General features: G+C 39.2%; 1 protein-coding gene across 2 annotated transcripts in view; it reads left to right on the top strand.

Moving 5' to 3' along the window:
• FRK (fyn related Src family tyrosine kinase) overlaps positions 1-27,754 on the top strand; it is a 138,266-nt gene that overhangs the window by 24,866 nt on the left and 85,646 nt on the right. Inside the window, exon 2 of one of the 2 annotated variants that reach the window (XM_087865413.1) lies at positions 14,465-15,224. In XM_087865413.1, the coding sequence (XP_087721539.1) occupies positions 14,851-15,224 (374 nt within the window). In that variant the 5' untranslated portion in view covers positions 14,465-14,850. Of the gene's footprint in view, positions 1-11,812; positions 15,225-27,754 lie in introns of those variants that run through there. The other variant, XM_045798509.2, reaches the window with a different exon arrangement.

Raw genomic sequence — 27,754 nt, 5'->3', positions numbered from 1 at the left:
TTGTAAATGCTTCTTATTTCTCATAACTTCAACCTGTATAACTCTTTCCAGTCATGGCTGCTATTTTAGTTAAGACAATGACAGTGTTGTCTTCCAGCACCAAATGTTGTGTCACATAAGGCTGACAGCCATTTCAGACTGAGTGTTTTGGACCATCAGTATATTAGTAGAATTGACACTGATGTAGGGCCCGCTTCTCAATAATGCATGTTTAGAAACCTTAAAAATCAAATTATCCCCAAGTAGTCAAGTTTATAAAATATATACTAGTTCTATTCACAGGAGAATGATTTATCAAATATATGTCAAATTATAAATTCCTAAGAACAGGTATATTTGGCAGGGCTAATAAGATATATTCAGGAATCCAGAATAGAGAAAGTTGCTCAGTGAATACAGAATCTGGACAAGGAAATTGAGTGTTACTAAGCAGATGGTAACTTTATCTGATATGTTCTAGAGTGGGAACCTTTCTCATGCTTACCAAAATTCTGTAATAATGAGTGGTAGTTAAAATTAGAGTACAGTTGAGGGACACATTCCTTTTGTCCTCTCTTCTCTGTCAATACTTATCAGTCACATATACACAAATCCTATATTACATAATAAACTTTCTCATGACAAACGTATCATATTTTCTAGGATTCATTTGAAGGGGATACTTCCTTTTTCAGGACCACCGTAAGTCTTTTGCTGAGGTCTAATCTTAGCAGCCGTCTGTTTTATATTTTTGTAGATGTGTCTCCTCCCTACCCACCTCCCCCATTATACTTTCCATAGATGTCTGACTTTATCTAGGTTATCTGTCAGTTAGGTTTAAGTTAAATGCTATGATCCTTAACATCCTTAAAATCTCTGAGGCCTTGGGGCACCTGGGTGGCTCAGTTGTTAAGCACCTGCCTTTGGTTCAGGGTGTGATCCCAGAGTCCTGGGATCGAGCCCTACATCGGGCTCCATGCTTCGCTGGGAGCCTTCTTCCTCTCCCACTCCCCCTGCTTGTGTTCCCTCTCTTGCTGGCTCTCTCTCTCTCTGTCAAATAAATAAATAAATAAATAAAATCTTAAAAAAAAAAAATCTCTGAGGCCTAAAACAACCAAGGTTATTTCTCAATTAGCTCATATATATCTGCCTGGTTGGTGAGGCTCTCTGCTCCATGTTTTGCTCAGCCGGAGAAGTAGGCTAATAGATCATCCCTCATCTGGAACATTGTTGTCATGGTAAGGGAAGGAAAGGCATTTAATTGCACGCTTCCTCTGAAAGGCTTTTCCTTGGAAGTGATACACATCAATTCTAATAACATTTCCTAGGTTAAAGCAAGTCATACGGCCATGCTTATCCTCAAAAGGATAGGACGGTACAGTTCTACCACGTGCTTGGAAGAGGATAACTGGAAATATCCTTGAATAGCAATAATAAATACCACATCTAGTCATTTTGATTAATATTTTCACTTTTCAAGAGTGATATTTTCTGACCTAGTTCTCAAATTCAGGGCTCAATTGCTCAACAAATATTCGTCTTAGTGTCAGTTTTTTCAGTGTCCTTTTCCAAGCTCTGTGGATGATACAAAGATGAAACAAGTATAGATCTAAAAAGACTTGTCTAGAATAGAGTACTAAATAAATAAATAGAGTACTAAAGCCCTCTTATAGCACTTGTCTTTCTGATCCATAGCTCTTAGCAAATAACCGTTATTTATTAATTATTTCTGTATTTGTCTAATACTGTCTCCTCTACTAGTTTATAAATTCTATATAGGATGCAGGCTGTGTCTGTTTTCATGTCAAGATTCTCAAGAGCAACCACCATGCCTGATGGCTTGTAGGCAATGTTCAATGATTATATGTTGAATGAATTATAGAGGAAGAAAATGGCAGTGGAAGTCAAAGATGGAGACATTCTTTCCAAACAGATTTATATCTTACTTAGACCTGTATCTTCCTCTACATCGACAGTATTTATGTGGTCATGGTTTTTGTTTGCAAGAATGTCTTTACACAGGAAAGACTATACTTGCTTTATTTAATTTTATATCTGCACGCAGTAGCCCAGTGCCTGATACATGGTAGGAGCTCAGTAAATGCTTGTTGACTTAGTGAAGCAAAAGAGATAAGCTCCAAGGACTACTGAAATAAATAACTGTTGATAGGCCACTGTTTTATAAGTTACTGAAGTGTGCTTCCTTCCACTGGTCCATTAATAACATGTGGTTTAATCTTCTAAAGCACAAGTGTAATACCCAGTTGCTTTTGATAAATTAGCAGATGAGTGTTTTTGTAATTGGACAAAATTCTGATTGCATCTGACATGAACTGATTAATAGACATTCAGCACATGACCCCCAGTGGCTGGAGACAAATCCTCTGCTGGAGACCCAAGTCGAGAATGATAAGAGGGAAGTTCGTCTCACATTCGAAGCATTTAGGGCTGGGCTTGTAGAATGGAATTGTAACTCATTTCATATATACTGTTTTAGGTCAATATCCTGAAATTCCCATTAACTGAGGAGATGTAAAAATATGTACAGTTAGCCAAACTCTAATGAATGCTCCTTTCTAAAGATGAGTATAGCACACAGATTATATGCTTTTGGTGTAAAAGTGAACCAAATACACATAGATCATTCTGTATACAGAAGACAAGGTGTGGCTTGTGGTTTAACTTCCACTGAGGAAGAGAAAACCACTGTCTAATAGGCTTTTGTTGAATATTAAATATATTTATTTTGATGGTTCTCCAAGTAACATTAGGCCCCTGAGACTTGCCTAAATTTCCAAAATAATATTTCAAGATTCCAGACACCAATTACACCCATCACAAGTCTGTAAATTGCAGTGCTATATACAACTCTACATATAAATGATTTAACAGGAGATTTTCAATATAAAACATAATTATTATAAGGTTAGTTGTTAAGGTGCTAAGCACTTGAAAAAAAAAAAAACTAACCTTCCTAAAGAGTCCCTCATTATTTTTGAAAAATTACTGGAGGTTTTCATCTGAAATTAACTAACATATTTCTTTAAACTTGACTTCAAATAGTAGGTATTTATGAGGTTAGTAGTTTTGGGTTTTGTTTTTTAATTAAGAAACAAATGAAAAATGATGGCTGGGTGGCTCAGTCAGTTAAGCATCTGTCTTCATCTGTCTTCCGCTCAGGTCATGATCCCAGGCTCCTTGCTCAGCAGGGAGCCGCGTCTCCCTCTGCCCGCCGCTCCCCCTGCTTGTGCTCTCTCTCTGACAAATAAATGAATAAAGTCTTTAAAAAAAAAAAAAAAGAAACGAATGAAAAAAAAATGCTTAAAAACATGAGGGCAATTAAACAATGACCATTAATGTGAACAGTAGAAACCTGAATATGGTTACTTAGAGACTCCAATTAAAAAAAAAAAAAGAATGCCAAATATACTACTTATTTATCAAGAGACAGAAAAAAAAAGGCCTAGATGAACAGGAAATTCTTGAAATTCTGCCCAATTACTTGGCATGAATATTGAAATATTGTAATCTGGGAAGTTTATTATAAGAACTTTTTTGTTCCTATATAAATCGTGTATGTATAAGTCAGAGCCAGTACATTTGTTGTTATTGGTAATGACTACAAATTTGACAACCTTGGGTAACAGAAATAAACCTATTACATGTATCTCTTTTAATTGGAAAATGCTGATTGGACATATGATAATGTTCTCCCTCCACCCTGGGTTAGGAGTTTATTAATGCTATTGGAATTTTGCAAATGCAGGCAAACCTCGTTTTATTGTGTTCCACTTGATTGTGCTTTGCAGATATAATTTTTTTTTTAATTAGTTGAAGGTGTGGGACCCCCCTGCATCAAACAAGTCTGTCGGCACCATTTTTCTGACAGCATTTGCTCATTTTGTGTCCCTGTATCACATTTTGGTAATTCTCACAGTATTTCAGACTTTTTCATTATTATCATATTTGTTATGGTGATCCGTGATCAGTGATGATTACTCGCTGAAAGCTCAGATGATTGTTAGCATTTTTTAGCGATAAAGTGTTTTTAAATTAAGGTTTTGTCTTTTTTTTTTTAAGAGATAATGCTCTTGCAGACTTAATAGAGTACAGTATAGTGTAAACATAACTTTTATATACACTGGAAAATCAAAAAAATAATTTGACTTGCTGTATTGTAGTATTTGCATTATTGTGGTGGTCTGGAACTGAGCCGGCAGTATCTTTAGGCTGTGCCCATACTGAAATAATTTTGCTGCTGGATAGATGAGAACCTTGATTAATGAAGTATCTGTTTAACAGGCAAGGACAAGCCACCTGGGTGCACCATAGATACCTATTTCGATTTTAGAAAAGGCGTATCAGCTGCTTCTTGGAGATTGTATATACAAGGAATACTCCGTACTTTTGGAAAGCAAGTTCTTTATCTAAGCCCCTTTGCAGATCTCTTTAGAATACTGTTTCAGTATCCTGCCGAAATCTAGATATACTTTGCTCATTTTGTGTCTTTAATAGTGCCCAAGAATGAAACGAAGAGCTTTGAAGAGGTTTTTAGCTGAATTAATTTTCTTGTAAGCAAGGGAACTCATATCAGTAAAGAAATTCACTGAATAGTTCACTGAAGGGAAGAGTCATGGTTTGTGAACTGTGAGAAATGGGGTTTGTTGGTTATGCTCTTTAATATTGAAAACATGCCCTCTAGATAGGGACAGAATGAGGCCAGTGCTCAGTGTTGGCTGATGTTTGCCGCAGTCCATTGTCATTGATTGGGAAAAGTATTTCAGTTATGGACAGTAAGGATCTGGGAAGCGGGCTCCTCACGGTTCATGTCCTCCATGACATGAAGGTTTTAGCTGGTAACAACCAGTTATGTAAAATAAAACCTCAGCATTTGGTTTGGTATCTCCTGAGTGCCGCTTCAAGTGAAAAATTTTCCCTTTGTATAGCAATTCTATATGAAGAAAGAAATTGAAGTTAATTTGGCATCCTTTTTTTTTTTTTAATCCATTTTGGCTTCTAATAACCACAACTCCCTCTTAAATTTCAAGTCTCAGGAAAATATGTCTGGTCCTCTTTCTCTAGTCTGAAATGAACATTGTACTCTTCGGCTGAGAAAAGTGGGACAAACTTAGAGTTAAGTTGTTACCATGTGCTTCAGATATTAATGCTATCCCTTCCTCTTCCTCATCATCATTTTCTTTATGTATAACTTGAACTCTCTGTAATGTATTTCATATTCTTTAGTTCGTTCTGACAGGTTCTTGTCATTCTGCGCTGTGTCAGGCTAGTGTCTGGTCTCACCAAAGCTGGCTAAATGAGAGACTGAGGAAGGCCAAGATGAAACACATCAAAGATTCCAGGGTACCAGGCTGTATTTGAATCAAAGGAAGAAACTGAATTTTGCCCTGAAGATCCTATTTCCAAATAAGGTCATAGTCTGATGTATTGGGAGGTAGGACTTCAACCTATCTTTTTGGAGGGACCCAATTCAACCAATAGCACACTGTAAGAGAGAAGCCAAGTTTGGAGGTTAGCGTAACCTCTTTGAGGAGCTAGGCTGAAAAGTAAAGGATACATCTGCATGAGGGTTCTGAAAGGAGTGTTCTTGACTGGGGGAATGGTGAGTAAAAGGTTGCTGGTCAGAAAAAGGCCTCGGCTGTTGCCTTAGTGAACAGAAATATGGACACTGTGGCTGGACCACAGAGAGCCAAGGAAGGAGAAAGGGGGAAGTGGGAGGGGGGTGCTGGAGATGGGCCAGCAGGGCATTGTACCTAGAGATACAGAGTTTGGAATTTATTTCCAGTGATGGTAAGCTATTGAAAAACACAAATCTGACTTATATTTTAATTTTTTAAGTTTATCTTTTTATCTTTTTTAATTTTTTAAAAATTTTTTAAAGATTTTATTTATTTATTTGACAGAGAGGTGGCAAGAGAGAGAACACAAGCAGGGGGAGTGGGAGAGGGAGAAGCAGGCTTCCCGCCGAGCAGAGAGCCTGATGCAGGGCTTGATCCCAGAATGCTGGGATCATGACCTGAGCCAAAGGCAGATGCTTAACGACTGAGCCACCCAGGCACCCCTAAGTTTATCTTTTTATTTATTTAAGTAATCTCTAGCCCAATGTGGGGCTCAAACTCCTGACCCTGAGATCAAGAGTTGTATGCTCTTCCAACTCGGCCAACCAGGTGCTCCTGAGTTATATTTTTATTTATTTTTAATGATTTTATTTATTTATTTATTTATTTATTTATTTATTTATTTGAGAGACAAGGAGAAAGAGAGAGAGTGCAAGCAAGCACAAGGAGGGGGAGGGTCAGAGGGAGAGGGAGAAGCAGGCTCCCCACTGAGCTGGGAGTGTGACACGGGGCTCGATCCCAGGACCCCGAGATCTCTACCTGAGTTGAAGGCAGACGGTTAACCAACTGAGTCATCCAGGTGCCCCAATACTTTTAAAGATTATTTCAGAGACAGTTGCGTGGCTTGGTCAATTAAGCATCCAACTCTTGATCTCAGCTCAGGTTATCATCTCGGGGCCATGAGATCGAGCGCTGTGTCAGGCTCTGTGCTGAGCGTGGAGCCTGCTCAGGATTCTCTGTCTCCCTCTCCCTCTGCCCCTCTCTCTGTCTCTCTCTTTCTCTCTCTCAAAAAAAAAAATGAAACTAAATAAAAATTTAGTAAAGATTATTTGGGCTGCCATTTGGAGAGTAGACTGTGGCAGAGCAAAAGTGGAAGCAGGGAGGTCCCCTGTGCAAAGGATGGCATTCTAGATTCTCCTTGAGATGCAAAGAAATGAGGGACACACACTTAACTTCAAGGACAGAGCAATGTGCTTGGGGAAAACAATGCAATTACACATAAACAGATATTAAATGACTTGAAGTATTACAATCTGTGTTTTAGATGAATGATGTTCACCCTCAGCATGCATTATTGAGTACCTATTAGGTGTTAGGCATTATGTTCCTATTGGAAGCAAAGGAAGGCTACATACAATAAGTGTGTAAAGAGGTTAGAATCGATTGGGTAAGACAGATATGAGTTAAATGATAGAAATGGTTATAGGATGTAGAAGGGGACACGAATGAGAATGTAGTCGATTCTGTTTCATAAAGCGGTCAGGAAAGAATTAAGGAGGGAGACACTTTCTCCGACTCTTATATAAGTATCCATATTTATCTGGTGAGTAAGTTGGAGGACATTTGGGTACAAAAAGGGAAAGGAACTGGGGGAAGCCATTATTAGGCAGAAGGGGAGGATTGGGTAAAAGTTAATATGTATGAAGAAGCAAGACATGTTTGGGGACTCTAAGACTTAAGCTGTTATGAATAAAGCTGCTAAAAATATTTGTGTACAAGTTTTTTGTATGAACATGAGTTTTCATTTCTCAGGGATAAATCTCTAACAGTATATAGTTGCTTCATACAGTAGTTACATGTTTAGTTTTATGAGAAACGGCCAAACTGTTCGCCAGAGTGACTGTACCATTTTATATTTCCAGCCGCAGTGTATGAGTGACCTGGCTTCTCCACATCCTTACCATCCTCACTGGGTGTTGTCTTATTTTTTATTTTAGCCATTCTGATAGGTGTGTAGTGAATATCTCATTACGGTTTTAATTTGCCTTTTCCGATAGCTAATGACGTTGAACATCTTTTTATGTGCTTATTTTCTATCTGTATATTTTCTCTGGTTAAATGTCTATTCATATCTTGTACATGTTTTCAAATTGGATTGGGTTTTTTTTTACTCCTGTTAAATTTGAAGTGTTCTTTGTATATTCTAGATGTTGGTCGTCTGTCAGAGTTGTGGTCTATAAATACTTCATGTATCTCCTCTCAGTCTGTAGCTTATATTTTCATTCTCTTAACAGGGTCCTTTGAGAACAAAAATTTTACTTTTGGTAAAGTCAAGTTTGTGAATTTTCCTCTTATGGATAGTACTTTGGGTGTTCAGTCTGTAATCTTTTTGGTTAGACCTAGATCCTAAAGATTTTCTCTCAGATTTTTTTCGGAAAGTTTTATAGTTGTACATTTTACATTCAAGTTCATGATGCTTTGAGCTAATTTTTGTGTAAGATATAACACTTAGGTTGAAGGTCTTTTTTTTTTTTTTTGTCTGTGCATGTCCAATTGGTCTGGCACAATTTGTTGAAAAAGCTGTCTTTTCCTAATTGAATTACTTTTCCATCTGTGGCCAAAATCAGTTGTGCATATTTGCATGGATCTCTTTCTGGGTTCTCTATTCTGTTCCACTGATCTATGTGTCTTTTCTTCTGATGATTCCACACAGTCTTGATTACTGTAGCTATGTAATATGTTGAATATCAGGTAGACTGATTACTCCTATGTTATTTTTCTTTACATCAAGGCGTTTTAAATACGAACAGCTTTATACTCTAGCAAGATCACTCTTTCTACAGAGTGGAGAATGGATGGGGGAGCATAAGATTGGAAAGAGGAAGATTATTAGAGAGTCAGAGAGAACCAAAGATGTTTTAAGTTAAGTCAGTATCAGTGGGATGGAGAGGAAGTCAATAATGAAAGCAGATGTTAGACAGTTTGAATTCTCAGGATTTGTTCATTGATCAGCTAGGGGGATAATGAAGAAAGAGAAGGTTAGGGTCCTTCTTAAGGTACTAATTTGACATGATTTTGACTGAGGCAGAGAATACGTAAAAATGAAAGGTTTTAGGGGCGCCTGGGTGGCTTAGTCAGTTAAGCGTCTGCCTTTGGCTCGGGTCACGATCTCAGGGTCCTGGGATCGAGCCCCATGTTGGGCTCCCTGATCAGTGGGGAGCCTGCTTCTCCCTCTCTCTGCCTGTAGCTCCCCCTGCTTGGGCTCTCTCCCTCTCTGTCAGTTGGATAAATAAAATCATTTAAAAAAAAAGGTTTTAAGAGAATCATAATGAAGGTTATTTTGGATCTGTTAAATTTGAAATCGAGGTGCATGTCCAATTGGTCTGGCACAATTTGTTGGACATTCTATATAGACCATGACTATATAGTTTGATATCTCAACAGATAAGGTTGGGATGGAGGTGGAGGTTTGAAAGTTATCAGTAATTGAAGCCATAGATGCAGAGGGTGGGGCCACCCAATAGTGTGTATACCCAGTGAAGGGTTCTAGCCAAGGTACCCAGTTAACATTCACTCTGAGGAATAGGTGGAGGAAGACCAACTGGCAAGTTACTGAGAAGAATTGTCAAATAAAGGAGAAAATCAAGAAGACAACATTGTAAGAGGCTTAACACAACCATCTTTGTCAGTGAAGAGTGGTCAAATGGAATGAGGTTGGAAAGGAGTGATTTGATTTGACAAATGGCAAAATACCGGTGACATCAAGTGACCAAGTTCATTGATGTGGCATGAGGTGAAGCCAGATTGCAGTCTCTGAGTGGGAAAGGAAGAGAAAAATGGGAAAGAGGAAACATTCACTATTTCTCTGAGAAATGTGGCTGAAGAAAGAAGAAGAGAGGCAGAGTGGCACCTACAGTGGGATAAAGAATTTAACATTCGTTTTCTTTTTTTCTCCTTTTTTCCCTTTCTTTTTTCTTTTGTTCTTCTCTTTTTAATGCTCGAGAGACTTAAGCTTAATTATAGGCTTTGAGGAAGGCACCTACCAAGAAAGGCAAGAGGAGAGCTAATTGATGGAGTCAGATCCTACAGAGGAATAATACCAAGAGCACGAGACGTGAGATGTAACCACCTTTTCTATCACTGAAGGCGTATCAGTTAGAATTAGTCTTAGGTACATATAATAAAAAGTCAAAATAATTATACCTCACGTAGAGAGCAGATAATTTGTTTCCCATATTGCAAACAAATCTGAAGGTAGGTACTCCTCAGACACAAGTTCCTTTTTATCTTTTGCTCTTTACATTTTTAAGGTCACCTTATGGTCTAAGATGTCTGCTGGAGGTCTAGCCATCTCAACTGAGTCCCAGGGAAGCAGAAGAAGAAAAGAGGAAAGGAAAAAAGAATTGACCTCCCAGCTAAGTCCAGCTCCTTTAAGGCACTGTCCTAAAACCCCACCTAAGGACTTCTGCTTACTTTTTTACTGGACCTTCTACCTGTAAGGAGGGCTGAGAAATGTATCTCTGGATTTTGCTTCTATAAAAGTAAGGTTCTGTTAGTAAGGAAGAAGAAACTGGGTATTGGGTAGAGAAGTAGAAGTTTCTGTCCCCAAAGGAAAGAAAGTACAAGGATTTACAGATTTAGATATATTTTTTTGATGCAAGAACAGGAAATTGAATTGGTTAATGTTGGATAGACTGGGAATTTCTGTGAATGTCTGCAGCAAGGTCATCACTGGAGAAAGAGGATACCCACAGAGAGGCTGAGGAGAGTGGTGGACAAATTTGCAATAGTGTTACGAGAAAATGAAGGGAACAGCAGCTGACCGGACTAGCATATAAAAGAATGTGGAACTATGCTAAGGGCTTAGCAGGAGTTGGAGATCATTAATTTGTCTTGGTATAAAGCTGAATAGCTGTGGGATTTTCTGTTGCAGTGTTCAGCAAATAGGATACAGGAGCATGGTTAAATTCATTTCATGTTGTGGATGTGCTGGGTGTGGGGGTTGCATAAGCTAGAAAAACTCAAGAGGGAAAAATTAGTTTGTCAGAAAGGGATAAAGAAGGCCCAGACAAAGTGTGGGACTTTCATTCGGATCTCAAAGTGCAGGCAGGAGTCTGTTGGGAAGGGAGAGAATACGAAGCACAGGAGGTGCGATCAGAGGTGGGAAGGGACAGAGCACATTAGAAGACACAGCATAGCAATGTGGCTGAGTGCCAGGGCTACCGAAGGCCGGAATGGAAGGAGGGTGTGGAAAGGGCACAGCTGACAAACTGTAGAGTACAAACTCTCTAGCCTCAAAGTCCAAGCCATATCTTCCAGGCAGTGGGGATCTGATGGAGGTTATTGTGCAGAATGATTTAATAAGATTAACGTGGTGTCAGTTTGCTCCATCCAAGGATGGGAGGGAGATTGGCTGCAAACCGGAAAACTCGTCTAGGAGGCTGGCAAAGGGATCCGACATTCAGGAAACCGTAAGAGAGGAAAGAGGGTTAGAGGCAGAGGACAGAAGGTCTCCCTCACTGTGCTCCCAGGACTTCTCACACTACAGAATTCTTGCTCTCAAATGTGAGTGACTTGCATAGTGTTTCTGTCACCCCGTGAAGCTCGCCCCTTTCTTCCTTCCTTCCTTCCTTCCTTCCTTCCTTCCTTCCTTCCTTCCTTCCTTCCTCCTGTCTCTTCTTCTGTTTTTCCCTTTCCTTCCCTTCCCTTCTCCCTTTCCCTTCCCTTCCCCTCCCTCTCTCCCTTCTTCCTTCCCACTCTGCCTTCTGTGTTCTTTCTTTCTTTCCAGAGAGAGAGAGGTGGGGGAGGGGCAGAGGGAGGAGAGACACTCCTTAAGCAGGAGCCTGACTCAGACCGAGCTTGGTCTCACAACCCTGAGATCATGACCTGAGCTGAAATCAAGTTAGACGCTTAACATTCTGAGCCACCCAGGAGCCCCTCTTCCTCCCTCCGTCCCTCCTTCCCTCCCTGCTTGCTTGCTTGCTTCCTTCCTCCCTCCCTTCCTCAATACTTACGGAGAAGAAAATCTGATTCTTGTGGGGAAAGCAAACAAGTAAGAGAACCAAGTGGCATTCAGCAGGTGACCAAGTAGAAGTAGTGTGTCAGGTTTTAGGGGTGCACAGAGTAGAGACCTCTGATCTGTTATGCAGAGGAAGTATCAATTGAACGCAGCCTGGAAAAATCACAAAGAAGTCACGGGGTGGGGTGAGGGGCGGGGAGGGGAGGGGGGAAGAAAAGGTGCAGGAACGTGGGCTTCAGGGGCACTAGTTGCCTGGGGAACCTGCATGACAGTGTGTGTGCAACAGGGAAGGGCCATGAGGTCAGAGAGGTTAGCAGGGCCTTATGTGTCCTGATAAGGAATTTGGGTTTGACTCCAGACATGTTGGGTTGTCCTGAAGGATTTTACACAGAAGAATGACATTAGCTTCTCTTCAGAGTCATCAAAACTGAGAAGTTAACAATCTCAGGCTTTGGAGACAGATTGAGACCAGGGTGTTACTCATGGTTCAGCCACTTGGTGGCTGTGTGAACTTGGACAAGTTACTTAACCTCCCGAAGCCTGGGTTACTTCTTTAAAGTTGAAAACAAACAAACAAAAACCCTGCCTTCCTCATAGGTATTATTGTTTTTATTTTCTGAGAATTAAGTGAATACCATTTGTAACATTCTTAGCACAGGGCCTGGCACATAGAAAGCTCTCCATACCTGATGACTACTCTTTACCAGCACTCATATCATTACTACTATTGTAAACATTGCTCTGATAAGTGGTATGCAAGGTGCATCAGAAGTAAGGGATAAGCTGGAGGAAGGGAGACTGCTTAGGACACCTCTGGAATAATCTAAGGAAGAATATTTTATTTTATTTATTTTTTTGTCCAGTACCCAGCTGTCATTCAGAAGGAATAAAAAAATTTGTGGAATAAATGAAAAGGAAGACTGAGCAGAATTAAGTGATTGATTAGCTCTGAGAAACCAGGGGGAGAGTAAAGGATGACTTTAAGGCTTCAAGCTTGGGTGACTGCAGAGTTCTGGTACTGTTGACACAAAGAAGCCCTTTCTCTCCCCATCCCATGGCTCAGCCTTCTCAGACCATTGCTCGCCTGACACCTTCGGATGGTCACCCAGTTTTTCAGTTTCATTCATTAGCTCAGTGACTGTGCTGTGCATGGCTGCCACTTTGTCTTTTTCCAGAATGCCTTGTCATAACCTTAATGGAGGCATATCTGAATTTAAAATCTTCGGATTCTTGAAGTCTCAAACTCCACTTGCAAATCGGTTTTGAATACCTCTCTCTAGCTGCTTCCAAATCTCATTTCATTTTTAGATCCTATAGATGTCTCTGGAAAGACTAGCATCCTATGCCTCTATGTGAGGGCGTTAATAGAATCCCATACTTTTACAATTAATATTGTGTCTGAAACAAAATATTCTTATGGCTTCTCAATATTATATAATTGCCATTTTCTCTTATATATAGAATTATATTTTCGGTCGCATGTCACAAACAGACAGACAAACAAAACTGGCTCGTCTCTTGGCTTTTCTTTTCCTGCTAAAGTGGTACTTCTACTCTAACTCTGAAGTCAGTTGGAAAAACCTGGGAATTTGACATGAGGTCTTGTTCTAGCCAGGTTATCTGTCCACCGTGAATGACTGATTTTAGTACCAGGTAAGAGCAGATGGGGCTGAAGCCATGGCCATGGTTCTCTGGTTATTGGGGTTTTTTGCTTTTTCCTTTTCCTTGAATTTGATTATTCTGATTATTAAAAATGCCTTGCTGTTTGTCAAAGAACAGGAATTTTGAGAGTGTGCTGAGGCTTGGTTACCCAGGTCAAGCCTCCAGCAACATAGAGAGAGGTTGTTTTTTAGAGTGGAGATTTTTATTAAATGTCTTATACAAAAACAAGTGACACATGGTAAACGAGTTAAGAGTGGTCTCCACTAGTGGAAATGGCAGAGTGTTGATCTGTCCACATTCTCTGCCTGGTTGTTCTTGGGATCCAGACCACACATTTGTGAATCAGCTGTTTCAAACAAGAGGAAGCAGAGCAAACCCCACTGCCCGTCAGGGTGGCTGTCTGCTCAGCCTCATTCGCTCCTGAGGTCCTACCGATGAAGTCAGTCAGAATTCCTGTAGACCTGGAGCCAAAGTTGAACAGAAGGATTCCCAACAGCGGCACACATGCAGCGCTTCTACTCCTTCTCTCTACTGGTGCCGTAGTCTGTGTGTGTGTGTGTGTTTCAGAAATAGTACATGAGAGATGGGAAATTAAATGTCTCTGTGGGAAAAAGCCGTGTTACAGGTTCTCAGCATTTTAGTCAGCTGCTCTCGTATTTTTCCAGACTGTAAATATATTGTGAAGCTATTAAAAATCTATTCATAGTGATGAAAAAAGGTAGGAACTAAGTAGTTCTTTCCCAGTTGCCATTTGTCCAGTAACAAATACTAGACACTTTGATTATCCTTTTAATTTCCCCTAGTGGTGGCAAAATAATCCTACTCATCTTCATGAGGGGAAGAAATCTGTGCTGGGAACATAGCAAGACTATCTCCCTGGGCTAGCCTGTTTGTCCAGTAGCATGGACTTTGGCAGCTGTTTCAAGAGTTTGACTTCCTGGTGAGGGCGCTGGTCTCTCTTGGGTGTGGGAAGGGAAAGGTAGAGAGGACGGGAATCTCTTAAATCACAGACAAAAGGAAACCAGGAAGTAAGGAGAAATTATTACAGTCTGCTCATAGCTCAGGATGGTAAAGGCAGTAGGCTCAGCTGGTTGGTTAATCATTAGCAAAAAGGAAAGAGCGGTGGGGGTCAGGACAGGCCAGACCACAGAGACGGACTGGAAGCAGGGAGAGAGCTCCTGGCAGAGGCAAGGTGGCATCTTACCTGCAGTTCACCTCTTTCTCTTAGGAACTTTTCCTCGGGACATAAAGCAAGATGACTCTTCTGTTCTCAGACGTTTGTCTGAATGAAGCCCTCTTAATTTTAATTTTGCTGTGGGATTCCTAAGCAGACAAGAAGAAAGGACATCTTCCCCCGGGCAGCCTCCCAGCTCCCACTCGGTTTTGCTTTGGGGTAGCAGCTCCGGCCACAGAAAGCAAGCAGGCGTGTGTCCCCAAGCGGGGATCACTGTGGGCAGGTCTGCCCGTTGTTGTGAAACAGGGCTTTGCACACTCTCTGAAGCCGAGGGAATTGGTGCTGACTTCCACGTTGCCTGGTGGAAGAAGAGAAAGTGGATCTGCAGAGACCGAGGGGAGAGGGAGAAGCCCCTCTCCCCTCCTCCCTACCAGAGCACCATGGGCAACGTCTGTCTGAGGTTGCGGGCTTTCTTGCGGCCCTGTCTCCCCTGCTTGTTCCAGGAGGCCGACAAGCCCGTGGTGGTGATTGAGAACCCAGGGGCCCGCTGCTCCCCGGATCCTCCCCAGCTGCAGAGTCAGGAGCCCAGGAGAAGCCATGGCCACTACTTCGTGGCTCTGTTTGATTACCAGGCTCGGACTGCAGAGGACCTGAGCTTCCGCGCGGGTGACAAGCTCCAAGTCCTGGACACTTCCCGAGAAGGCTGGTGGTTCGCCAGGCACTTGGAGAAAAGGGGAGGTAGCTCTGGCCAGCCGCTACAGGGCTATATTCCTTCTAACTACGTGGCTGAGGACAGGAGCCTGCAGGCAGAACCGTGAGTAGTACAAACCCACACTTTGTTTCTCAACTCTCTGAGGGCGGGTGTCGAGTTTTCCTTCTTACCTATCTGCAACCCCCTAATTTCCAAAGAGCTGCCCAGAAAGTATGAGGAAGTACTGGCAAGAACCTTCTAATTGAAACACACCTCTCCAGCTAAGTGAAAGGGAAACTGTCAGGTAATTGTTGTGGAAATAACTTCTATTACAATACCTATACCCACGGGCCCTGGGTGCATCTTCATCAGTGTAAACAAATGGTGCATTTAACACCCGACCTTTTCTTTGGCTGTAAAATAAGTCATAACTCACTTTAATAACGGAACTGCATTTCATTTGCAGGTGTATCACAGATCTTCCTTAAAATCACACTTTCAAATCTGAAGTTCAGCTCTCTCTCTCTCTCTCTTAAAACTTTTGAAGCATCAACCCCCAACCCTAACTCTAATTTTAATCCTTTTTCATTCTCCTAGGCACACACAGGGCCAACTAACATAGAGGGTAACGTTTAGAAGATGCTAATTTTTCACTATTTTTTCCCAGTGAAATCATGACTAGACTTTTTTCTTTGAGTACCAGATATGGACTTATGCTACCCAAATTGTGATAGCTTGGAGCTTTTATAACGATTAGAAACTGGCCAGCTACAGATATTTAGTAAGTTTTAACAAGGAGAGTGTAATGGCAGTATTTCCCCAGAGGAGGCAATAAAGACTACTCTGATATTTGAAAAAATGCTATGAATTATGATGGACCCACAGAGGAATATTTTATATACTTAACCACTCATTCATCCATAGACTCATCCACCCACCCATCCATGCATCCATCCATGCATCCATCCATCCATCCATCCATCCATCCATCCATCCATCCATCCAACCATGCAAGTGCCAGGCACAGTAGTGGTGTGGTGAGTGGGGGAGGAGGGAGGTTATACTAGTGGTGGTTGAATATCAAGTAGGTAAAAGGTTTGGTGGGTTGAGAAGCAAGTGGGAACTGTTACTGGCCCTAACTTGTCCCTGCCTGGTTCCAGTGAAACCCAAGACCGGGAATGTCTCTCAAGACTCATTTCATAGAATGGATACTTAGTAGAGGAATGAACCACTGGGGATTCACTCATTTTCTCATATGGTTCTCCTTTTTATGAGAGCTGTGGCATACTTTACTAGCCCAGGGAATAAAATGGCAAGGAGGTGCCATTGGGACAGTATTGCTGCTTTCTAAAGTCAAATACAAATACAGAAGGAGGTTTGGTAATTTTTGAGATTCTTCCCAACACCAGGAACCTATACATGTTAAGAAGGGTCTTATTTTATACCCAAATAGATATAAATTAAAATCTAGACTTTTGATGAATGGAATTGTTCTCAAATGAGAAAATCATCTGCGTAAACATTTGTTTTCTGTGGTAATCTATAGGAAATACCATAGTCATTGAATGCTTACTTATGTGCATTTATGTTTTTACTACTATATGATTTACAGGTATGGTATGGTAAGATATGGTATTATAGATGTTTTATATTCAGTGCAACATATGCATACTATATGAATGAATACTAGAATATTAATAACTAGAGTCTTGAACTCATATCTACTAATATTTTTTATCATTCTATTTTTTATTCATCGTAAGTGTACTCTTTAATCCCCATCCCCTATTTTCCCCATCCTCCACCCTCATCTCCTCTGGTAACTGCAGTTTGTTCTAGTCATTAGTGAAGAATCTGTTTGTTGGCTTCTCTCTCTCTCTTTTTTCCCCCTTTCTCATTTGTTTCTTAAATTTCACATATGAGTGAGATCATATGGTATTTGTCTTTCTCGGACTTACTGATTTCCCTCAGCTTTATACTCTCTTGTTCTATTCATGTTGCAAATGGCAAGGTTTCATTCTTTTTATGGGTGTATAATATTCCATTATATATCTGTACATATCTATGTAAGTATCTATCTATGTCTGTATCTATCACATCTTTAACCATTCATCTACCAATGGACACTTGGGCTGCTTCCATATTTTGGGTATGGTAAATAATGCTGCAATAAATATAGGGATGCATGTATCGCTTTGAATTAAGTGTTTTTGTATATTTTTTGGTAAATACACAATAGTGTGATTACTGGATTATAGGATAGTTTTATTTTTAATTGTTTGAGGAAGTGGCTTCACCAGTTTGCCTTCCCACCAACAGTGCAAGAGGGTTCCTTTTTCTCCACATTCTCACCAACACTTGTTGTTTCTTGTATTTTTGGTTTTAGCCATTTTGACAGGTGTGAAGTGATATCTCATTGTAGTTTTGACTTGCATTTCCCTGGTGATGAGTGATGTTGAGCATCTTTTCATGTGTCTGTTGGCTGTCTGTATGTCTTCATTGTAGAAATGTCTGTTCATATCTTCTGCCCATTTTTTAATTGTATTATTTGTTTTTTGGGGTATTGAGTTGTATCAGTTCTTTATATATTTTTAATACTAACCCTTTATCACATATGTCATTTTCAAATATCTTCTCCCATTCAGTAGGTTTCCTTTTAGTTGTGTTGATTATTTCCTTCACTGTGCAGAAACTTGTTATTTTGGTGTAGTCCCAATAGGTTAGTTTTGCTTTTATTTACCTTGCTTTGGGAAACGTAGCTAGAAAAATGTTGTTAGGGCCAGTGTCAGAGAGATTACTGCCTGTGCTCTCTTCCAGGATTTTTATGGTTTCAAAAGTCTCACATTTAGGTCTTTAATCCATTTTGAGTTTATTTTTCTGTATGATGATAGAAAGTGGTCCAGTTTCATTGTTTTAGATGTTGCCGTCCAGTTTTCTCAACACTATTTGTTGAAGGGACTGTCTTTTTCCCATTGTATACTCATTCCTCCTTTGTTGAAGATTAATTGACCATATAAATGTGGGTTTAGGGGTGCCTGGGTGGCTCAGTCAGTTAAGCATCTGCCTTTAGCTCAGGTCATGATCCCAGGGTCCTGGGATCGAACTCCACGTTGGGCTCTCTGCTCAGCAGGGAGCCTGCTTCTCCCTCTCCCTGTGCTTCTTCCCCTGCTTATGCTCTCTCTTGCTCTCTGTCAAATAAATAAATAAAATCCTAAAAAAAAAAAAAATAAATGTGGGTTTATTTTGGGTTTTCTGTTCTATTCCATTGATTTATGTGTCTGTGTTTATGTCAGTAAATAAATAAAATCTTTAAAAAATGTGGGTTTATTTTGGGTTTTCTGTTCTATTCCATTGATTTATGTGTCTGTCTTTATGTCAGTACCATACTGTTTTAATTACTGCCGCTTTGTAATAGAATTTGAAATCTGGAATTGTGGTACCTCTAGTTTTGTTTTTCTTTTTCAAGATTGCTTTGGCTATTTGAGGTCTTTTTTGATTCCATACAAATTTTAGGGTTCCTTGTTCTAGCTCTGTGAAAAATGCTGTGGTATTTTGATACAGATCACATTGAATGCATAGATTGCTTTGGGTAGTATAGATTTCTTATCAGTATTTGTTCTTCTAACCCATGAGCATGGAATGTCTTTTCATTTCTTTACATCATCTTGAATTTCTTTCATCAGTGTTTTATAGTTTTATATTTGCAGATGACATGATACTATATACAGAAAACCCTAAAGAGTCCACCAAAAAAACCTACTAGAACTGATAAATGAATTCAGTAAGTCTCAGGATACAAAATCAATGTACAGAAATCTGTTGAATTCCTATATGCTCATAGTGAAACAGCAGAAAATGAAATTAAGAAAACAATCCCATTTACAATTACACCAAAACAATAAAATATCTAGGAATAAACTTAAAGAGGTGAAAGACCTATACTCTGAAAACCATAGTCTACTAATTTTAAATGTACTCAATTTACATAACTGCTTAGGACCTCTGTTTGCTCATCTCTAAGGTCCCTGGGGTCATGTGGATCTTTGGGTTCCCCGATGGTCTGGGAACATGAGCTCTTAATGTTTCATATGTAGTGGTTTAGCTACATTCATCCTTGACAGAGAAGTAAATGCTGAAGAAAACAAGTAAACTGAAATAAGACAATTCAGAAGTGATAACATTCTGGGTAACAGGCTGAAGCAGTGTCCTTTGCTTATTTAGATTATATTTGCCTAACAGACACAAAGTAAGACTACTGAAATATCATAGCTATTTTTTTAATTCTCATGGGCTATCTGTAACCAAGAATACTTTTTGTTTTCTGCACCTAACTCCTGACCTTTTTTCTCTTGGAATTGGTTCTCAGCAGTATTCCTATGTGTCACTACTGGCCTATAGTAGGCTCCCCTTGGGACCTTCACATGCACTGGAAAAAGAGCTTCATGCCCAGAAGATGTTGCTACTGTGCCTTTGGTCAACGTGGGCCATTTCTTTTTGCTTAAGTGTCCCCCATGGCCTTCATCTATGAACAGAGGTTGTTAATGAGAGTTCTTGCCACCAAGTGGCTAAATTCCTTCAGTACTTTCCGTGCAGGTAGCTGCAGCCTCTAGAATTCAAGTCCATTTCAAGTGATAGTGATTTAAACTTAACAGGGAAGCAGTTAACAGTCTTCTGAGTGAAGGTGCCCAAGTGGCCCACACAGTGCCTTAGTACCCAGGGAATGACAAAAGATGTCTTTTAATATCCTTCGTCATTGAGTGTTTCAATGTTATACTTCATTTTTTCCTTTCAAATACTGTGGAAGTTAATGTAATTTATTTTACAATGAGCTCAGTATATAGTATTACAGATTATTGTTTATATTTACATGTGTGAGACGGGAGGCAGTGGGAAACCACTGAAAACTGGGCCATCTAATTCCTAAGTAGACTAGTTTAATGCAATGCATGTTAGTATTTATCTGTTTGCATCTTTATTCTTGGCTTGCTGAAATAAGGAAACAATGCACATACTTCTGGAGTTACCAGTGTCAGGGCAATCAGTTGAAGGTTTTAGCGTTTTTGTTTGTTTTTTTTTTTAATACTAAGAAGTAGAGATGTTAAAAAAAGAACTACGCTATTGTTAAAAGATAAACCAATTTAATACTAGATTGTTACTCCACCTTGAAATACCTTTTCTGAATATCTTGCATTAAGTGATATAATAAAGCCATTCTTAGTGACTTATTTCATCTCTAGGAAAAATTACTATATTCACCTTAACTTCAGTTGGAACTCCTAGGTCCTTTCATACATAAGTGCTTCAACATCTTCAACATAGAATTTCTCAAAACCAGGGGCGCCTGGGTAGCACAGTCGTTAAGCGTCTGCCTTTGGCTCAGGGCGTGATCCCAGCGTTCTGGGATCGAGCCCCGCATCAGGCTCCTCCGCTGGGAGCCTGCTTCTTCCTCTCCCACTCCCCCTGCATGTGTTCCCTCTCTCGCTGGCTGTCTCTATGTCAAATAAATAAATAAAAATCTTTAAAAAAAAAAAAAAAAAAGAATTTCTCAAAACCCTTGCTCTTAGAGTCTGATTACTCAGAACACCATTTATATTTTTTCTTTTTAAAAAAATTATTTGTTTTTATTTAAATTCAATTAACGTATAATGTATTATTGGTTTCAGAGGTAGAGGTCAGTGATTCATCGGTCTTATATAACACCCAGTGCACATTACATCACGTGCCCTCCTTAATGCCCATCACCCTATTACCCCATCCTTCCAACCCTCTCCCTTCCAGCAACCCTGTTTGTTTCCTATGATTAAGAGTCTCTTATGGTTTGTCTCCCTCTCTGCTTTCATCTTGTTTTATTTTTTCACTCTCTTCCCCTATGATCCTCTGTTTTGTTTCTTAAATTCCACATATCAGTGAGATCATATGATTATTGTCTTTTTTTGATTGACTTATCTCGCTTAGTATAACACCCTCTAGTTCCATCCACGTCACTGCAAATGGCAAGATTTCATTTTTTTGATGGCTGAGTAGTATTCCATCTGTTTACATTTTTTATTCACAGTGTTTTTAGAGATAAAGTTCACCCAGAAAATAATGGTATGGAAATTACATCTAAATCTTGGAGCCAAGAACAATGGCTTTAAATTCCATGTTTTTACTGTAAAAAAAAAATTTAATTCAATATAGTGATGGAAAGCAAAATGGTCAGCAATTGTACAATTTACATGTAGCAAATCATTTATCTACAAAGGGTTTAAATCGCCTAATTGTCTAAGTGTGCTTTATGTGGTACTCACATACTTTATACCAAATTAAACTACAGAAGCCTTCAGTGGAGAGCTTTTTCTCCCCCTTTCAATTGCCATATAAAGGCAGATTATTTCCAGTTCCTCTCTTATTCACCATTTGTGAGCTGCTTTGAAAAAAAAATATTTGTACTTTGTAATTTTGTTGGTAGTTTATGCTATGAAATAAAAGTGTTAGAATTTTATGACGTATAAAGGTAATGGAATTTCTCCCCATCTGTTTAGGGCATATTTTCCTAATTGTGCTCCTCTTTAATGTGTCAAACTAGAGTTCTATCAAAATTTTATCTAATTTAGGTCATTGCCATTGTCTGTCTTGAAGAAAGTAACATTGAGAAATAAAGTGGTATATGCTCAGGAAGAGAATTCTTTTACCCCACCATTTTAAAATACAATTGGAAGGGTGCCTGGGTGGCTCAGTCCTTAAGTGTCTGCCTTCGGCTCAGGGCATGATCCCAGGGTCCTGGGATGGAGCCCCACATCCGGCTCCTCCACTGGGAGCCTGCTTCTTCCTCTCCCACTCCCCCTGCCTGTGTTCCCTCTCTCGCTGGCTGTCTCTCTCTCTCTGTCAAATAAATAAATAAACTCTTAGAAGAAAAAAAAATACAATTGGAGCTTCACTATTTGGTGATTTCTTTCTTTCTTTCTTTTTTTCTTTTTGGTGATTTCAGTACTGTTGAATTTGATAACTATCCAATCCAAGTTGTACATAGTGTTCCTAGTTATTTTCAAGCTAGATGTCAGTAGACTTCTTTCTCAGCTGGAAAATGAAGCCACCTTTTGAATCTTATTAGTGAACAATGTAGTTTAAAAATTAAAATTATTATTAATACACAAATGAAGACATCATATATAGATATATATTTTTTGAGTATAATTGACATACGATGTATGAACAACAACCAAAAAAAGCAACTCTTTCTCTAGTAACAGTATTGATTTTTTTTTCAGGTTTTCAACAAATTACTAATGATGGAAAAAATTTTATATACAAAAATAAATGATATGAATACTATAAAAATTTTTTATATGGGTGAATTAACTTAGAAGCTACTGTGCTTCAATCCTAAAGATTAGAGCCTAAATTCCAATTTAATCAGATTCGTTTTTTGAAAGAAATAATATTCTATTGTTTTTTTGAATTTGTATTCATGTGAATTTATTTAAATGTTTAGTTTGCCTCTGTAGATACATCCTGGTATTTTTTTTGATGAATAAAGGTCAAACATCTCACCAAACTAACATTGCCAAAGTAGACACAACCTTCTATACAATAAAGTAGGGCTAACTTTTGTTAAGCAACTATTATGTCCTGTCTACTAGGTCTCGAGGCTCCCAAGAGAAAAACAAACAATTAACTCTGCCTGATTATCAACTCAGAAAATTCCCTTTGGACTTTCCAACTCTCCATGAGAGAGTACTGCCATGAGATACCACGATGTCACAAAGACAGATCAGAGCAATCTTTGGCTTCTTCTGCTGTATATTTTAACTAGGTCAAAATGTTAGTGGCATAGAATTTTAATCAAAATAGAATGCTAATTTCCCTTTTTTTAATGTGTTTAAGAACACAGGCTGTGTGACCAGATGATGTAGATTTGAGTCTGGCTCTGTCATGGCTTAGCTGTGTGAACTTGAGCAAATTATTTGACCCCTCTGCCTCAGTTTCTCATATGTAAAATAGGAATAAGAATGACACCTATCTTGTGGGGTCATGATATGACATAAATGTGATTTTTTGTGCAGAGCTTGACGTACGGTAAGGGCTTCATAAATGTTACCTATTATTGAGTTGCATGGCTCTCCATTTACTTCTGTCTAAACAGTGCATACTTCGTGTGTCTTCAGTCTAGCCTCAGCTCACAGTATTTTTCCCCTGGAATGGGTTTCACAGGCTGCGCATCTTTTAGTCTGTTTTCCATACTCTCCGTCACTGCGGTCTTGGGCTTCACTTGGGCAGGGTGTCCTGCCTGCAAAAACCTCTCCCTCCTTTTTTCCTGACCAATGCTCACCCATTTTCAGTCTCACCCTGTTTGTTCCTCTCTCCCTGAAGCCTGCCTTTTCTTTTTTCTTTTCTTTTCTTTCTTTCTTTCTTTCTTTCTTTCTTTCTTTCTTTCTTTCTTTCTTTCTTATATTTTTATTTATTTGACAGAGAGAGAGAGAGCACAAGCATGGGGAGAGGGAGAGGGAGAAGCAGGCTCCCCAAAGAGCAGGGGGCCTGATGCAGAACTTGATCCCAGGATCCTGGGATCATGACCTGAGCCGAAGGCAGACGCTTAACTGACTGAGCCACATAGGCGCCCCTCCCTGAAGCCTTTCTGGACTTCCTGGACTACATGAGGTGTTCATGCTTAGAGCCTTTAACATCACTGATCACCATTGCTTATCTATTATCAGAGACTAAGCTCTGGGTGTGGGAGGTGGAGAGAGCTTGGGCCCCAGAGCTTAGTGTGGTGCCTTTGCATAGTAAGCACTCCTAAATATTGTTTGGGTAAATGAATAATTAAATGAATGTTTGCTTATCTACAAATCTCAGATCTTTTAAAGAGCAGCTGACAAAACTACTTTTTTTTTTTTAACCGTTCCATTCTGAGTTGCTTTTTTACCTACCAGAAATATCTAATGAGTCTCTAAAGGCATAGGGCATTTTGCATTCATTTCTCAATGAATTGTTCATGTCTTAATTTTTGATTAAACTCATAGTCATAATAGCATAGTTTCCAGGTCCCAGAAATTAGTGGCTCTGATCCACTGCTGGGGAAAAAATACTTAGGTGTCACAGATTGATTTGAATATTATCTATGATGTAGAATGAATATCAAGCCAGAAACAGATTGTGAATCTTATTGAAATGGTATTTAAAAATCACATACATACATATTAAACTATATTGTGGTTATACTTAGAGTAAAGGAATTATTGGCCTGAGCTTTTAAATGGACAGAAAACCAAAACCCAATTTACAAAATTAATGTCGTGGGGCCAGACTTGCAATTTTAGCTTTTATGCTTAACAGACATAATTTCAAATTATTTTGTATATGAAATATTTTTCAGATTATGCATGCTGAAAGTTTGATGCTTTACTGAATATTAATAGATTTTCACTGTCATATTCTAAAACATTACCAAACACAATAATTATGTGTTCTTTTTACTAGTTTTCTTACTAATTAGCTGCTAATTTCTCTGCAGCATTTTCTGACTCCCATTTTTAATGGGGGTTCTTAAAACTTATTAGCACTGGAAAGATTGGACCAGTTTTTCTGGGGGAAGGTAGTTATGCAGATTGGTAATAGCTTAGATGGTATTTTAGACCTCCTTATGGCTGTTTTCCTGAAGCCTGCAACTTTTGTATAAGTTTATGTGGATTTTTTTGAAGATCAATGTAAGAAGAATTTTGCCGAACTATAGAGATGCAAATGTAGATCATGTGATCTATGTTACACACCTTCATGCTTATTTAACTAATTTCAGATGCCCTACAGACTGTCCCTTGTGTATGATCTTTTTGTCATGATGTCATTTTTTTTCTGCAAAGTTTTTAATTAGATTTTTTCCTATTTAAAAATTGAATTAATTTTAGTGTTAGATTCTTTAATGTTTTTATTTGTCTTCTTTTTTATTCGTATGCATATTTTGTAGTGCCTTTGAAGTCAGACTAAATTTCTCACTTAGAGATTTTTTCGTGAATTTTGAGCCTTTTGAAGGGTAAAATGAGAATGCAATTCAAGAAGTGCTGTAACTAAGAACTTTTGTAATTCAAGAAATACTATCACCAAGAACTTCTAAAATTTATATTAGGTATCCATTTTGAAAGGCATTTGGAATCTTATATCAAAATAAATATTTCCATTAACACAAATGTTGTATACCACATTGGCATCATGATTTAGATGATTTAAAAGAATCCCGTATGGTTCCTGTGAAAGGCCGGTATTGTTGGTAGATTTAAAGTCACTCTGAAGCTATTCCAATCTCACATATATCTTTTCTTCTATATCTGAATATTAATCAATTACGACATACCACGATTCTCATTAAGGAGGGACATCATGCTGTAAGCCCCAGAATTGTGCTGCTGGCAAAGTCCCTTCTAGGAAGTCATCTCTGGAGGGTGCCTGCGTTATTTCTATGAAGTAGGACTCAGGACACTTTCTCCAAAATCTCCTCAGCATTTCTAGTCATTGAGAAAGATAAGAGTCTATGAGATTCGTGTATCCATTCAGTAAGCATTTCGTGTATATTTACTTTATTAAAGGCACTGTTTTTGTGTAATGGGAGATATCAAAATGAACAAGACAGTGCTTCTTCTCTAGAGAATTTTAACAATCTCTGGAGGTAAGACAAATAAACCAAAAATGTATGTCAGTGCCTGTCAGCCAGAGATCACCAGGAGTATACCTGTGCTGGTTCCTTACTCCGTGTGGGGAAGCAGAACACAGCATGGGCAACAACAATGGACCATCTCAGTAAGAGCATGTTAGAAAGGATGCATTATAGAATTTGGGGGTGTAATTTTTGGGGAGGGTTGAAAGAAGCAAGGCGTCGTCTGGATTGACTACTGTCACTTCCTAGTGGGGATAACTGTATGATTGGGTATTTTAATAAATTTTGTTGAGAAGGAGGGAAGACAAGTTCAAGGTAAGGCTGTAACTGGTAAAGAAACAACAGTAACTTGTGTTAGCCAAGATAAGGGGATGTTTGGCCATTTTTGTGGCTAGATAATATCCATGTCTTTGTGGGTATTCAGATGTGATTAAGAGTGATCTGATCTTGTGTGGGACTTGCTCCATCATGGTCACAGAGTGGCCTCATCTGATGTTGATGTTCTGTGAGGTTATGTTCAACAGGAGAACATCAAGGCCTACTTGTAGCATAAGTCCAGCCCTTGGATGTCAGGGACTGTTTTTCTTAGCTGTCGTAAGACGGGTGCTGATAAATGCCATAAGAGTAGCACAAACTGTCATGTGGCATGCACTTAAAAAAATTATTATTTAGTGAATGAATGAAGAAACAAATACATGGATCAGTCCTGGTTTGGGAAAAATCACACTTCTTTCAGGTTTCAGCTCGTAAGACTCTTTTCTAAGAAGGTTTTTTTCACCTTTATTGGAAGAATTCATAATTTATTCTTCCTATGACTTTGTATTTCTTGTCAATAAAATGATGGATATAAAGATGGAATTTTGAATTTTGAAGGCATTCACACAGAGGTGTTATAGATGTCACAAGAATAAGAATTGCAGAATATTGTAGACTTCACAAGGATTATAAGAATCGTACAGTGTGAGTCTAAGAAATAGGAAAAAGGGCCAAAGATCAACTCTTTAGGAATGCCCATATTTTATAAGTCAAGCAGAGAAAGACAATTATCATATGGTTTCTCTCATCTATGGAACATAAGAACTAGGAAGATCGGTAGGAGAAGAAAGGGATAAAGAAAGGGGGAGTAATCAGAGGGGGGAGTGAAGCATGAGAGACTATGGACTCTGAGAAACAAACTGAGGCCTTCGGAGGGGAGGGGAGTGGGGGAATGGGATAGGCTGGTGATGGGTAGTAAGGAGGGCACGTATTACATGGTGCACTGGGTGTTACACGCAACTAATGAATCATCGAACTTTACATCAAAAACCAGGGATGTACTGTATGGTGACTAACATAATATAATAAATATTATAATAAAAAAAAAGAAAAATCAGTACCAGTGCAATCTGGGAAAGTCTCAGCTCTGTTTCCAAAGGCTTTGAAGATGGAGGAAAGGGCAATGAGCTGCAGAGAGAATGAGTACAGTTAATAGAAGCTGGAAAGGCAAGAAGCAGATTCTCCCCTAGGGCCTCCAAAAAAAACAGTGCAGCCCTGCAGACACTTTGCTTTTACCCCAGGGAGACCCGTTTTGGACGTCTGACCTCCAGAATATAAGAAATAAATTTGCGTAAGATAACCAAAAAAAAAAAAAAAGAAAAGAAAAGAAAAACAAAAAAGAAATGCCCATATTTTAGGTAAGTGCAGTGTATGGATCACAGTAATGGCCCCGTTGGTTCACACCTCCTTGCATCCACACACTTCGGAAGTCCCCTCCCACACAAACTCTCAGCTTAGCCAATGGAATAGTAGTACATGTGACAAAAACAGAGATCGAAAAGTGCTTGCATCCTGGGACTTGCTTTCTTACTGTTCTTGGACTTCTGCAAGTACCATGAGAAAAACCCAAGCAAACCCCCTGGAGGATGAGAGACTGTGTGAAGAGAGGCCTTATTTGTCCCAGCTGAATTTCCAGCTGACCGGAGACTCATGGTCAAGCCCAGCTAAAATCAACAGAGTCCATCCCAAATCACTCACCTCTAGATTCATG

The sequence above is a fragment of the Ursus americanus genome, chromosome 11 (genome assembly GCF_024610735.1).
Source record: "Ursus americanus isolate L20-20 chromosome 11, mUrsAme1.1.p, whole genome shotgun sequence".
In the NCBI taxonomy this organism is placed as follows: Eukaryota; Metazoa; Chordata; class Mammalia; order Carnivora; family Ursidae; genus Ursus; species Ursus americanus.
The sequence above is the reverse complement of the archived record's forward strand: the minus strand, read 5'-3'. Positions and strand labels throughout refer to the sequence as shown.